General features: G+C 35.1%; 1 protein-coding gene across 50 annotated transcripts in view; it reads right to left on the bottom strand.

The window, feature by feature from the left end:
* Nucleotides 1-15,789, bottom strand: part of EPB41 (erythrocyte membrane protein band 4.1) — a 197,562-nt gene that overhangs the window by 31,018 nt on the left and 150,755 nt on the right. For 21 of the 50 annotated variants that reach the window (XM_026014545.2, XM_072750555.1, XM_072750560.1 and 18 more), the window contains 2 exons: nucleotides 15,470-15,532; nucleotides 10,349-10,525 (listed from right to left, as the gene is read on the bottom strand). In XM_026014545.2, the coding sequence (XP_025870330.1) occupies nucleotides 10,349-10,525; nucleotides 15,470-15,532 (240 nt within the window). Of the gene's footprint in view, nucleotides 1-3,209; nucleotides 3,301-8,520; nucleotides 8,572-10,348; nucleotides 10,526-15,469; nucleotides 15,533-15,789 lie in introns of all 50 variants that reach the window. The other 29 variants (XM_072750566.1, XM_072750538.1, XM_072750544.1 and 26 more) reach the window with 5 other exon arrangements.

Here is a 15,789-nt window from a genome sequence, read left to right on the forward strand (position 1 = left end):
GGACTCCTTCAGAACACAATCATGTCCATGTCAACTAGGAAGCAAAGACACTTCTGAAAGAATATAAATTTATTTTATTTTGACTTATTGGTAAATACTGCCCCAATAGGCCCTGAATTGGAGGAATTCCTCTTAGGGAAATCTCTTTATTTAGAAAGAAGAACCCTTCTAAAATGTTTTCCTTAGATTCCCAACCTTAAATTTATACAACTGCTTGAAAGAGTAAGGTATACTAAAGCTTCCGAGTGAAAAATCATTTCACTTTCTTTTCCATGTTTATTAGATATCTCTAAAACCTGTCTAAAGAAAAGGGGAACTGGAGAATTGTTTCTTTATTCCTTAGGGGGAAATGGAGGCAGACCCCTGAAAACCAAACCAAAGGGCCTCACTGAATTCATCACCAAATATGTTAAAAGCACAGTTAACATTGAACAATCTGGAAAACTGACAAAGGCAGGGGTGTTGTGGTGATTACAGGTATGTTAGATTACAGTTCTGGTGTACCCCAACTGCTAAATAAATAGAAATAAATGCCTTGTGTTTTGTTTTCCATTTCTAGTCATAAGACCAAAAATACTTCAACACTAAATAAAGATGCTAAGGTCACATCTACAGCTTTTCAAACAATACAAAGGCAGAAAGGGTAAATTAACCAGTTCTCTGGTTCTCTAGACCTATTATCAGGGGTCAGCAAACTATAGCCAACAGTCCAAATCCAGCCCTCTCCTTGTTTTTGTATTGCTATGAGCTAAGAATGGTTTTACATTTTTTAATGGTTTGGGAAAACATAGAATGATATTTAGTGACACATAAAAATTATATGAAATTCAAATTTCAGTGTCCATAAATAAAGTGTGATTGGAATACGTTCATGTTCATTTGTTTATTGTCTATGCTGCTTTCACTATATAAAGGCAAAGTTGAGTGGTTATGACTGTGACCATATGGCCTGCAAAGCCTAAAATATTATCTGGACCTTTATAGAAAAAGTTTCCTAACTCCTGGTCTGTCTGATATACCAAAATCTTGATATCGTAAGAGTTTGATACATTTGGTGTCTTTATACCATATGAAACACAAGAAAAAAATGATCAAACTCTTCTCTGCAATGTATTTTAGATAAGTACAAATTGTCAAATATCAGGTTCCCTTTATGGTATCAGAATAAAATAATTCATCCAAAATGAATTTATACATACAAACAAGCACCCAGTGTCAATAATATCTTCTACATGGAAAATAGTTGATTGTTACCTTTAGTAAATGGATAAGAGCTTTTAACTGATTCAAATGATAAGACATTAATAAGAGAGACTAACATCTACCATAGTAAATTCTTTAAATAAACCACAGACCACATTACAGGATTAATAATAGAGATAGTGGCTTCTGGGCCATATATGGGCTTTTTGGGCTACTTGCAAATACTGATTAGGCATATAGTGATTAATTTGGCACAAATTTGTGTCCCAACAATACGAGAGATTCTATATGAAAAGTTAGTTTATCCATTACCATCTGTGACTGATCATTTAATCCAATTTAACAAATTTTAATTATCTGTTACATATCTGAGATACAAAGGTGATAGACTGGCAAACAAAGACGAATAAAACAAAGCCTCTCACCTTTGAGAATCTCATACTTTTGAGGAGACAGGTACAAGCTAAAAGAGATAGATTAACAACATTTCAAATCTTTAAAACCACTTTTGCTGGTGGGGATCTAAGCCATAATCAGAAAGTTAAACAGAAAGTAAGCTTCCATAAGTTTATCATATCACAATGATATAAATTAAATCACATGAGGGTGCTAAAGTATGTAAAGATTACTCAGTCAGAGAAGGCAAGCAAACTTAGAATGCAGGCTCTGGCGGTAAGCTTCTTCAAAATAGAATAGTGAGTCTGTCTTGTCAACAGATTCTGGGCTACAAGAAGTTTCCGAAGCTACAAAACTATCCCACCTCCACTCTTTTATCTAAAAAAAAAAAAAAAAAAAAAAAAAAATTCCCACGTGCCTGTGTCATTTATGAAGAAGCTTGAGGATTTCCAGGAATTTCAAAATGTTCTTTTTTTAAGAGAGAGGGCAAGCCAATGGGTAAAAACATAAGATGAATAAATCATTGGCAAGCAACCTATGGGCAACAGAGCCAGAAAGAAAAAGAGCTGATAAAACAAAGACAGCTAGAAAAAGAAAGAAGAAATCAGGATAACATGCTAGGAGGAAGACTGGGGCAGATCTGGATATCAGATGGTATGTTATCTGAGGGTAAGAATTATGACTAATGTAATATGAGAGTTACATTTAACTATGTGAAGAGCTTATAATATAGAAGACAGAAAATTCTTCAGAAGGCCTCCATTCAGGAACAAGAAATGAAAACTATAGGGAAACAGATTTTGAGTTAATATAAGAATGATTTATAGGCAAAAATCAGAGCTGTCCAAAGATGTAGTAGGCTGTATCTTGGGAGGCCAGAGACCTATAAATGTCCTATAAATGGTTTTAAATCACTAAAAGATACTGTATAGAGAAGTTAAGCGAAGTGAAGAAGAGTTGGATTGGGGGCTTACCCAACCCTAAAATTCTGATAATGCTACCTTTTTGCATCTCTGCAATACATTGCCCTAATGGGCAATGAATGAATGCATAGTAGTAAACATGGTTTCCCCTTCATTCTTATTCTCTGTGTTTTATTGAGATGGGATCCTGTCCATATGAAGACTCTTCTTTAAGGAGACAGTAGAAGAGAAAATGAGAGACTAAACTGTACCGTTTAATGATCTGGGGTGGAAGGGCCTGAAGAGATCATTGGAACACATGTTTCTCCTGCCCTCTAATCTTTGAAATGTTGGATATATTCTATTATTTACTGCAAACAGGATTCTGACTATGATAAAGGGGAAGGCTACCCTCTAAGATATCAATCACAAAAGATTAGAAATGCATTCCTAAAGCATACACTTCCTTAATAATCTGTCACTCACATATTTAGTTAGGCTATGATTGAAGTTATTTAGCTTTTAGCCTATATTTCTGATCTGTGGGAATAATAAACTACTTTTTTCTTCTTTTTGTCTTTCAAGTTCTAGTATAAGAATTCCATTTATGAAGTAAAATATTCCTTGAATTTGTAATTGTTGATAACAGTCACCTCTGATTTCTTTCTGGTCTAACCTTACATGGTTTCCTTGCTCTAACAGCCATACCTTCTTCTTAAGTGTTGCCGGTGCCCAATCCCGGGTCCACACCAGTGTTTGTTTGTTTGTATCATGCTCTGCTGCAGTAAAGAAGGAGATCCTAAGGCATGAGGGGTAACAGAAACAGAAATGAGAGCAGACTCATTGATCTACTATCCACTACAATGTGGAGGAGGCCGATACAGTTATCCCACATGCCATGCATAATGGAGAATAAGAACAAGGATTCGTCTCCATTTCTAGTACCAAAATTACAAACAACAGAGTTAGTTTAAGTGCAATGAAAACAAGCAAAATTTCTTTCTCAGTGTGGTAGAGAATGCTGTAAAGAAGTTTGGGATTTTATAATTTCTGTGAAGAATACAAGGGAAGGATATTATAGAGAAGTTCTATATATCTTCACTATACTCAATACTCTTGGCAAAAAAATTGCAACAAAATCGGCAACAATGAGAAAGTGTCTCATATTATTTTTTAATTTTCTGTCTTCCTTTTGTTAATATGTGATCATTAGGTAGTGCCCAAGTATAAATTTTGCTTGCTAATGCCTTCTAAAAAAATAACCAAACCTCTAATGCCTAGTATATTCTCCATGCCTATCTGTAGGAAATATGACGAAAGTAACTTAGGAATGTAGGAGACAGTAAACTGGCTTATATCCACAGAAAATTCAGAGAAAAATTTACAACATTTACTAGAAAGAAATGTACTAGGAACTTGGATGACAAGCGGAAATCTAAACCACAGAAAATCCCCAGTCTAATGTTACTCAACAGTCAGTATCTTCCTCCTTCAAAACTTGTATCAGAGATGTAAACAAGTTGTAAACCTGACCCATGTGAACTGAATCTCCTTCATATTCTGTTAGCATAAGAAAATGGCTAAAAGATAGGTCTGAAAGATTGATGCTGGGTTTATTTTCAAGTTTGGTCCACTGGAAGACTACCAAAAGGATAAGATGAGTTTTAAGAGTATGATGAATTTGGAAAGACATTTTGACCTTCAGTAGTTTTAAGTGCCTGGTCAAATACCAGTAACAAGTAGATGCAAATCAATACAACTATTTCACAGCTTGCTTTCATATGAAAAATTCCAAGAAATTAATGTCTGTTTTTAAGTGTTTGTCTTCCCAGTCCCCAAAAGACCAAGAAACGAACAACAACCAAAGCTTCTGATTCCTGGAATACCTTACAGATTCATTCTCATGAGGTAGGTTTGTCTCTATGTTCCTAGGTGGAAATCTGGGCACCAAGTAGTTAAGTGAACTTCTTAGAGTCACCCTAGAAATGATTAATAGCAAAACCAAGGCGAAAAAAACCCCAAGACTTTTTACTGGTCTGTATTGATACCTTTAGTCGAAATTGTTTTTTTACTTATCCACTGGCCATTCAGAAGCTGAACCAGGATAAAACCAACACACAGTTATTTGGATCTGTCTCTGGTGTTCAGAATGGAATGAGATGTGAGAAGAAAACTAAGACAATTTACAGCTTTGTTACAAATATCAGCAGTATTAATGTTAGTTAATACAAAGCTATAATGTCTACTATTTTTCCTCTGATAACTGTGATGGGTATATCTTTTGAACCTGCGCTGATCAGATTAATCCAATACAAAGACTTGGCCCTCCTGCTCTCAACCATTTTTACCCTAAATAAAACAAAGGGCCTCTTCTTTAACTTACATCAGTAAGGATCTCTGAGGATTCCTGCTCTACTTCCAAAAACTGAAAAATATTATTGGCTTATTGTAGACTTTTAATGGACTCAGAATAATTCTAATACAAAGCAGAACAAAATCTAAGGTGAAATTTACAATAATTAATAAAAAGCTGTTACCAGGATGAAAACTGGAAATATAATCATAAACAGTTATAAAAGTATCAATAAAATTCTGATTATTTCCTTTTCAGTTCCTTGAAAAAATTTTAAAACCCTAAACAATATTATAGTTTTGTTATTCCATAAGGAAAGCTCTTGCATTTCTATTTCAAAGATAAAGGGGAGTACTTATGATGATCACTCTCTGTATCAGAGGACAGCTTTGCAACGTGTCAGGCTGATTGAGGTCTCTCTCTTCTTATTATGAGTAAATCAAGAAATATGCTTAGTTACAAAATATTTGTTATAAACAGACATAGCCTGCGACATGAAAGATACACACCCATAACAGATTTTAAAATTTAACCCACCCCTTACTTCTTTTCCCATTTTTGGGGAAAGCCTATAATGACAGAATAGCAGTTTTCAGGAAATACCAGATAATTATTTCTACATGTCTCCAGAGAAAAATAGAATAGTGGTGGGCGTTGAAGGACAAAAGATTCTTGGCATTAGTGTTCTCTCTCTCTCTCTCTCTCTCTCTCTCTCTTTTTTTTTTTTTTTTTTTTTTTTTTGCTGTAAGAAGCCATCATCTTAAAAACACAAAGTCTTAAAGTTTCATCAACTAAAAAGTGTTGAGAAGTAAAACAGAGTGCAAAAATCTGTTTGATAACCTCATGGACTCAGATTTCAAAACAAATATTTGAGACAACATTAATCAAATCATCCATATTGGTACATTCAAGTGAAATAGAAAGTAAGCTACATGCAAGATGTGATTAATACCGAGGTAAAAAATAACAGGTTAGGCATCTGAGTTGTGTTGTGAAGACAGAGCACACTCATATGTACTTCAGGGAAGCTTTAAAAATCAACATGCAAACACAGGGACACATACTTGTCACAACAGAACTTTAGGTCAACAAGGCTATCAATTGAAAAACAATTGATTTCAACACAAATGTAAGAATAAACAGGTCTGAAGTCAATCAGGAAAACAGAATATATCAATATATATTTTAAGCTTATGATAATGGCTAAATATTGCTTCTAGCAATATAATTACTTAAGTCATAAAGAAGTAACACAGTATTACTTCAGAGAAGGGTATATTTATGTACAGATCTTGAATTAACTTGTATTTCAGGACTTTTAAAGATGGGTACAGTGGTCTGGGAATTCAGCCCTGGCTAGAGACTAAGGGGACACCAGCACCATTTTCCTTAAACCAACAACATTCTACTTATGAAAAGTTGGAGTTTAACCTTTGCAGGTCCCCTTCTATACACCAGGCAGAATAAAGGTGTTTTTCCATATACGTCTCAGAAATACACATAAGAAGGCCACAGAAGTCAAAAGCCCTTTTCCAAAAAAGGCCTTTGTATATATACTAATTTGATATCTCAAGAAAAGGAGTGTTTATGGATTCACAGATTAAAATATATCATTTTAAGGCTTTTGAAAAATTAGCAAGTTGAATTTTTTTTCTTAAACTACAGAGGCTATGCCACACAAATGACTATAGATTATGAAATATTCCATCAAATGTTTTCTACAGAGTATCCTGCTTTGCATGTTAACACTGGAGAGAAGGACACAACAAGAGTAAACAATAAGAACATGCAGGATAAAAAGAGTTAAAGCTTTTGGGGAAAGTACTAACTGTCGTACACTTAAAATCTGATTTGCCTCAACTTGCTAAATGTCAGTGAGGAAAGCTGGCTTGGGCAATCCATCCCTATTCCTTTGTACCCCACAATACATATTCTACAAAGAGTAACATTTTATTGACAGAAAAATGAACACAAAGAGCTCCCCTAGGACAGTGAACTATCAAGATCAGAGGGTATCATACAGGAGATAACACAGAGGAAGTAAATGACAAAAGTTCAATGGTTTTAATCTTGACATTTCAGATGAGCACCCTGTTTTCCGATCACAGAAAGACCAACCACCAAACAGCCAACACAAGAATCACGAGAAAAGACATCATAAAAGGAATACGAGGAGATGGAAAAGTACTAGAGTAGAGGTGGCACTTTTTGAGAGACTTGTGATCCTCAGGGATTGGAATAGAAACCTTGGGAGGAATTTCTTCATTGTCTTGCTGGGGCAAGGCTCTCTCAGCAGATCTCTCTTTCCTTTTAATTTTCTCTTCATCCTGCACTAACAGAGCACGTTCCTGTGTCTGCTTTCACGGTAGAAGATCAAGAAAGACAGAGAAAGATGAACAAAATGACAGATGGAAAAATGCTCAAAAATGATACTTGGGGATGTGCAAAGGATTTGGGAAGATCTTTTTGGACACTTTTTTTTTTTTTGGACACTCTTTATCTTACTTTACTTTGGCCATTTATCCCAACGAAGTTTCTATAACACAGTAGGGTATTCAATAGATAATTTTTTGAGTGAATGAACATTAGAAGTCCTGAAAGTTCAAGAAATTACTTGACTTCCTTAGTTATAGTATTTGTTCTTCCTTCAAGGAGACTCACAGATGAATTTTAGGTCATTTTTCATTGTTTTAGTGCTGCCAATTTTTCTTAGATCACTTGGGCAAAACCAATAATGAAGCATTCTTCTCACCATCAGAAAAGTTATTTTATTACAAATAGAAGGCAGAATATAAAACATTATCCTCATATCCTTTCACATACACTTAAAAAACTGCAACAGTTCATTCAGTACGGCAATTAGCTTTTGCTCAAGGGAATAAAAATCTTAATCCCATACACTTTAAAGTTTGCAAAAGAAAAACAAGAGTATAAAAGTTTATATGTGCCTCCAAGGTCTATCAAAAACAAAGCCCACCCCCATCTCAACAACTGTAAACTCCCTCCCTCTTGCAGAATCATGATTAAAAATAATAGCAGTTAACAACCATCATGAAGGCTTATATATCACATTAAAGCAAGTACTTTTAACACTTTTAAGTGTTCCCCCTCCCCCAATTTCCATGCTCTGCCATTTAGTCAGGACAGATGTTATCTATGAAAGGAAAAACTTGGCTCTAAGTTCTCTCAGTTGGGCCAGCCTTCTCTGGTCAGTTTGGTATTTCAATACAGGTTCTTTGCACACCCCTAAGTGATATGTATCAGGGAGAAAGTAGCTGGGGGACTGGTCAGCAAAAAAGAAAAAAGGAAAAGAAAGGATGCAAAATTATAATGATTTTTAAAAGAATATAAAGAGGGAGAAGAAAGACAACATAAAAAGAATAGGGTACAATTAAATTCATTTTCTCTCTGAATACATATTTACATCTTCATGCAGCTTTTCAACCAGCCATGCGCCGAAATAAGCAAATTGAAAGCTGCAAAAGCTGCAGCAGTGGAAATGTTATGTGTTAGGTCAAAAGGCAGTGGGGTGTGAATTTACTAGTAGAGCCAAAAGAAAAAAAAAATTACTCAGCAGCTGCTGTTCAGTTCTGGGGGATTATCTGCTTAGTGCCATGACAGGAGCAAATTTAGATTGAGAAGCACAAGTCATAATGGCAGCTTTACCTCTGGCCCACCAACCTTTCTTTCCGAGGGAAGGACAGAGGTTTTCTTCACCTGGTCATACACAAATTATATAAAATTCAGTAGCCTTGCAATACAACAACAATGCTGCCAAAGACGGAAGAGGTATCCCCAGGGAACAGAAATATTGCCCTAATTATTAAAGAAAAAGTAAGATATGCCAGAAAGTGGAGTTATCCTATATAAATGGTTATCAGAGTACAGTTCTTATTCATTCTGTTATTCACTTAGAGGAGTAATATACATAAGCATAGAGCTAAAGTAGCTCAAATATTCTCCACTAATCTAATTTATAAAAAGTCCTTTCTTCAAAGTCTACAGGATGACATACCCATTTCCAACCAGCCTTGAGATGATTTTTGGAAGGTTTCTATTAAGACATAAGATATTTTTCTGGAAATGGAGACTGACTCAGATTTACCAAACTTCATCCAAGAGAGTATTAAGTTACTTTTTCAAAGTAATAGAGCACCTTTTATTACTTCCACAGAGTCAAAAAGAAAACTTCTAGAAAATATGCAGTTACGGTTTACAGAGAGGGTTAACCAGGCAAGATAGCAACAAGGCATTTCTCCTGGAGTTTAAATTTACAGAAAGCAAAGTCACTGTCTCAGTTTAGGGTATATTATCTATATTTAGAATACAAAAGTGATGTCCATTTACATCAGGGAATGGAGGCTGACAGGACAGTGAATAAGAACAATTGCATCCTATCACCTGTGGTAACTAGCTACCCAGCATTCAGGAATTCTCCAGTCTTACTTGGTGAAACTGGTTCGATTGTACTGGGAGAATTCTTAGCCAATTTCAACTGCATTTTGAAAAATAGAAAAAGTACCCTTTTGTGAGACAACTTTTATCATCTTCTCCAGTTCCAGAAACTAAACAAAGTTGGATAATATACCATGAATTCTGAATATAAAAACAAGTTTAAGTTATTAAGACAATACTACCTTTCTTAATTAGAATTGCAATTCCTATTGGTAAAAACCAGGCATATAATTTTTAAAAATATTATAATCACTCATTAAATCATTATGACTACTCATATAAATATTAACCTGTATAAGCAAAAGATTAAGTAAAGAATTTTTAGATATATGCTTAAGGTAACTTTAAAAATATTCCATCACACAGATTCATTTAGTCAAAGGTAGGATTTCTACAATAGATAATGACAACAATACAGAAAGAGCAGCCTCTGAAAGGTATCTCCGAGTTCTTCTAATTGTGACTACCTTACAAAACAACATGTTAAAAGTTTGATGCTACTCATAAAGATGAATCGTCAACAATTTTTCTAAAATTGAAATGAAATCATTAACATGTGATGGTTTGCACTCTCTTAGAGGCCTTCTTAGTTTATAATATAATTGTGGTCAACCATTCCAGACATTTCTAAGTTGTGCAAATGTTCAAATAAAGTTTAAAAAAAATGTTTATCCTGTTCCTGTTTTGACCTTACTAAATTTAGTAAACTCTCTGGTCCTTGGAGGCACAGTTTGAACATAAAGTTCTGCTGGCTTATGGTCAATTTGTAAACACACACTAGCCAGAAGGAGGCAGTTCTCAAGAGCTCAGTCATCTAATGGTAGCTCTAAATGGCTCCTCTAATTTGACTGGGTAGCCCACATGACTTAAAAAAACAAGTGTTTGATTATGAATGCCTTAAAGTTGCAATGAACTGGTGAGGAACCAAAGCTAAATTTCAGCTCTAAACTTCCTTATTTTACTTATATACAGAACATTAATATACAGTAACACCTCTTTCATTCATTCTCACAAGTGGTCACATGGACAAAGTACTCACTCCTTCTCCTGTGGGAAGCTGCCCATTGATGTTAAGTGTTCGGAATGGGGAGTGAGTGGATAAGCGTTTATCCCACTCACTAGGCCGTGGTTCTGGTACAGATTCCATGAAGTTCTTTTTCAGCTCACTGATGCTGGCATGATGCTTTTTTATCTCTTCTTGACTTTTGTCTAAATCCTATAGTTGAAAGGACAAAAATGCAGAATAATAAATACTCAGAGAAAAAACACATCAAGAGAAGGCCACCAGACTATGGGCACTGGTAGAAAACACACCACATCCAGGGCAGATGTTACTAATCCATAAATTGCATTCAAATTTTAAATATACGACATGGCATATTTGCTTTTTCTTTTCTTTTTTCTTTTCTTTTTAATGAAGTGCTTTTCTTGGAAGCAGTGAGGCATCTAACCCCACAGCTCTTAGTGGTTATGTAACCCATCAACCTCACTCCCTAATTTTCCAACTTTTCTTCTCATTATGACAGTGCTATATCTCAAACTCCTCATCCCAAGAGGGTAATCTCACAGCTCAATTAGTCTCAGCTTAATATGAACTGATTGAGGCTCAGCTCAGGCAGGATGGAGACAGCAATAGATAAGGAGCAACTGTTCAACAAAGGACGTGATAAAAGATGCAACTGCCACCACTGGCTGCTTTGCTTTGGTGAGTTGCAATCATACAGCATCTCTCTATTTCTACTTGGAGATAGTTTTGCTTCCCTATTATTAGGTGGCTATTACTGGTTTTGATAAACAGGAATAGCCCTTTCTTGTTGTAAGAATTTATTACTAGAATTCCTGGCTCAAGCTTTGAGAGCAAATTGTTACTACCTATGAAAAATGACTCCGATATGCAATATAATGTTTTTTTTTTTTCCTTTACCAATACTAGTAATGCAAACTAAAAGCCTTATGCCTTCTGGGACTTCTAGGTAGCACTCAGGTGGTTAAGTGTCTGCCTTGGGCTCAGGTCACAAGATCCCAGGGTCCTAGATCCAGCTAGCATTGATTGAGCCCTGCATCAGGCTCCCCGCTCAGTGGGGGTCTGCCTCTCCCTCTCCCTCTATGCTCAATCTCTTTCAAGTAAATAAATAAAATCTTTAAAAACAAATAAAAGCCTTATGCCTTCCAACAGTTTCTGACAGCTTTACTTCATCCCTTAGTATAATTCAAAATAGGGATCTTCTTCCAGTAACTTTCAATGGATTGGAAGCGATTTAACAAGAATTCATCAAATACTTTATATATCTCTTGGACAATTTAAAATTTCAACTGTTCCAGCAGATTTGGATACTGGACAACTAGGTTCAAGCTCTTAAATAGGATATTCCAGGGAGAAAGGATCAAAGCTAAGGTTAATAAAGCTAGAAATAATATTCAGGTTTATATAACAGTAGACCTATAAAACTTTCAAAAGGTAGATCTGGCCAGAAATAAATAGGAAATACAATTTAAAGACAAAAACTGAAATGTTCTTTGTCCAACATACTTCTCCAAAAAAGCTCAGAATATCTGTGTTTGAAATCAAAATATGTGGGAGCCTGTCACTTGATGACTGCTAAAAATTCTGTGTTTATTATATATCATGGCAGCTCTGTATCCAAGAAAAGCACAATATTAAACATATCTTTTAATATGCTGTGTAAATTTTGGGATTAGTCTTTCTTTTCTTTTCTTTCTCTGTGGGAAACCACCACATTTTGGGAAAAAAAACCTGGAACTCATTTAAATAAAAATTTGTTTGAAAAATTTTTCTGGAGCAAAGTATGCTTCAAGTAAATAAAATTTTTTTCAAAAACAATGTCAAAGGACTTGACGGGATGAGCACTGGGTGTTTTTCTGTATGTTGGTAAATTGAACACCAATAAAAATTAATTAAAAAAAAAACAATGTCAAAGGGAAATGGCATAGGAAAAAGTATTAGTGAGACACATGACATAATTTTGATTCTGGAAATATTCATTCAGAAAATTCATTTATTAGTCCACTCTTTTTATTTTTACAAGACTAAACCATGTATATTTGCTTTGAGATCAAAGAAAAAACTAACCCAAAAAGGGCAATCCTGTAGCTTCCACATAAAAGTACCTCTTGCTTGTTGGGGTGAAATGTGAGTATAGCCCATGAATATGGGCTTTACCATGGGGAAACAACAGTGTGCACTTTTATTCTAGCTGAAAGCAAGAAAAGCATGTTTATTAGCTTTAAAAAAGCGTGAACAAGCTTGGTAAAAGACTTAGTGTAAGCTGAACAACTGAGACCCACAAGGCATGTAAGGCTCCACGACCCAGCTCCTAATTGGAAATTAAATCTGTTTGGTCCAAGAACAATTTAACACATTTGGGAGAGTTACAAATATGAATGGTGCAAAACAAAAATGAACAAGAGATGCTATGGCAAATCCATAACTCTCTGGGTTAGCCTCTTAATATGAGAGTAATAATTTGTTACTTTTCTGGCCTAGCTTTTGATTGGCTTGGAACCTGAGAAAATAATCATTTCAATAAAATCAATAGCTTCTGAAGGAGCTTTCTCCATCCTTCTTAGCTGGCTCTATTAGAAACCTGTGGGGGCACAGAGTAAAATTAAGATCTCAAAGGGACCTGTTCCAAATAGAATTTGTCATAGACACTTGCTACAGGTTCTCTCTGGGAGATGGAGGAGGAGGCGGTAGATCTAAAAATGAACTCGACCTTATTTGGCCAGAACAAAGCATTAGTGGGGGTGGGGTAGGAGAGATACTTAAAAAAAAAAAAAAACCCCGCTAGAGTGACAGATAATTTGGGAGAACATCCTTTAGGGGCGAAGAGGGGAGAATTTTTTTTCTTTTTTCTTTTTTTTTACCATAACTAGAGAATGATGGCTAGCCAAATTACTTTGGCTGTTTTTAGGGTAGATACTTTTTATGTTTATCATCTCATAATTTTAGCAGCAGCCAAACCAAACCATTAAATATAAAATGTTCTCAAAAAGTAGTTAGTAGTTTTAATTTTCAAACACACACTTATTTAGAAATCTCCTCTTGTGGCTATCAGTGAAATGCTGGGAGAAAAAAACACATCACACACAGGGACTCTGTGAGTCTCAGAAGCCATAACACACCTCATTGAACAAATGACAAATATATGATTGGTACTGCAGGTTCCAGTCAAGAGGAAGCACTAAAGATGGACCAGTGAAGAAAAAGGCATGTTTGGGTTTGGGAGATGTTACATTGCCAAGGAGGACATCAACTGACATCCATAATTCTTCTGAATACCAGAAGCAGAACCATTTATGTCTAGTTTCAGTTATGGGCTAAAGCAGAGATCTAGTTGCTGAATTTGAAATATCCTAGAGTCCAGCCTTAAAAAAACCTCATGTTGGGACACCTGGGTGGCTCAGCGGTTGAGTGTCTGCCTTTAGCTTAGGGCGTGATCCCGGGGTCTGGGGATCGAGTCCCATATCGGGATTCCTGCAAGGAGCCTGCTTCCCCCTCTATGTCTCTGCCTCTCTCTCATGAATAAATAAAATCTAAAAAAAAAAACAAAAAACAAAAAACAAAAAAACAACCAAAAACCCTCATGTTGTGTGAGGTAACTGTATATAAGGCATTTGGTATTGTGCCCATTGCACAGTATATGATTCATAAAGACTGGCCATAAATTCTGTTATTTTTATTAAAGTACCTTATATATAGCAAGCATTCAGAATATGTGTTTTTTTTTCAAAATATGTGTTTTGACAAAAAATAAGACAAGGTTAAGTAACCATTAGAGGCGATTATATTAAACCAGAGATCTACCTAAAAGTTTCTTCAAATTTCCAGTTTAATAATATTTAGCACATTTCTTATATGTTCATCTTTCAGGTCTCAGCTAATATGCTATCTCTCCAGAGAGAATTTCCCTGTCCATCTTATTCAGAATAGATCTCCTTTCTTAAAGCACAGCATACAGTTTATTTCCGTCTTACCTTCTAAAATAACCTGAAATCATTTTATTGCTATTTGTTTTTTTCTCCTCCCTACTTTTACACATTGTTAAGTTTCCTCAAGGCAAAAACAATGTTTATCATCTTCCTCTACATTTATATTTCCTTCAAATTTTAGTTAAATCCCCAGAATCAGAGTTATACTCATTTCTTTTGGCTCTGTCTTGAGCAAAAGTAAGATAATTTGGTCAATTTTTATATAAGAGTCTTTGTGAGGTGTAAACTAATGTAGCCTCAGTGTTTTCCACACAGATAACTCTGTGTTCTTCATTTTTTTTCCTCATAGAGTTCCCCGAGTCTTCTAATTAGTTTTATATTTCCCCATCCAATGTGGAGCTCCAAACTAGAAAAGTATACTAATATAATATAAGCCTGGTAAAATTCTCATCACTGTTGAGTAGTGAGAAAATGACCTCACAATTCCAATAGTAGACAGTATGTTGCTATTTCTGAATGGAATAAGTATAGTTTAATAGAGGTAGATAGACCTTAACTGAAATCCTAGCTTTACTAATTTACTGGCTTTGTGACCAAAAGGAAATTAATTTTCTCTACGGCTCAATTTTCTTGTCTTTAAAATAATAATCTTATGCCCACAGACCTATTTTTGTATTAAGCTATCTTATATCATACTAAATACTGATTAAATATCAGGTCACCTTTTTCCTTCCTGTATCTTTTTTTTCCTGATCATCCTGTCATTTTCCAGTATCCCCAATATTTTAAGTCCATTTTGATTGTGATCATTTCTCCTACTTTTCCACACTTTCTCAGTTCAAAAGATGAAAAAAATGGTACAAATTTGATGCTTGGGACATATAATAGGAGTTTATACTCTTGGAAAATTCACGGAATTTTAAACAGTGATGTAGAATTTTCTCCAAGTGATAAACAATGGAACCACAAAAGGCAGGGGATAGTTCCAATCATATATTTTTTAGATAAGTATGACAGATGGAAACTAAAGAGTCAGAAGGAGAGATGGTTGCGTATCTTCATGTTTATCAACATGCAAAAGCATTTTGAACCTAAAATTCTCTCATGCAATGGCATGCAAAACCAAACGCAGCATAAAGAAAGGGCAATCAGCAAAGAATGCAGAAGGTTATAGGCAACCAACTGAAATAAGCTTCAAGTTCATACAAACCTCCAACATTAAATTGCTATGTCTGATATAAATGTTTTCACCATCTAGTCTCTCTCTCTTTTTCTGTGAAAATGAAAGAGGGAAAAACAGAAAAGCATAAAAAATTAAAATGTTGTTCTTGCGGGAAAAAACTGCAAATTGGCAAACTAAAAAAATTAAATGTCCACAGCGCAGCATATGCCAACATGAAATGGTCACAAAACTACAAGGACACACACAAAACACATTACAACTAGAAAACGGATGACCCTGTTTATGAATGATGGAGGAAAGTGATGATCTTATTTAAATAGACAGTGCTCCCGGCTTCATTGGCTTCT

This window comes from Vulpes vulpes, chromosome 2, assembly GCF_048418805.1.
Source record: "Vulpes vulpes isolate BD-2025 chromosome 2, VulVul3, whole genome shotgun sequence".
NCBI lineage: Eukaryota > Metazoa > Chordata > Mammalia > Carnivora > Canidae > Vulpes > Vulpes vulpes.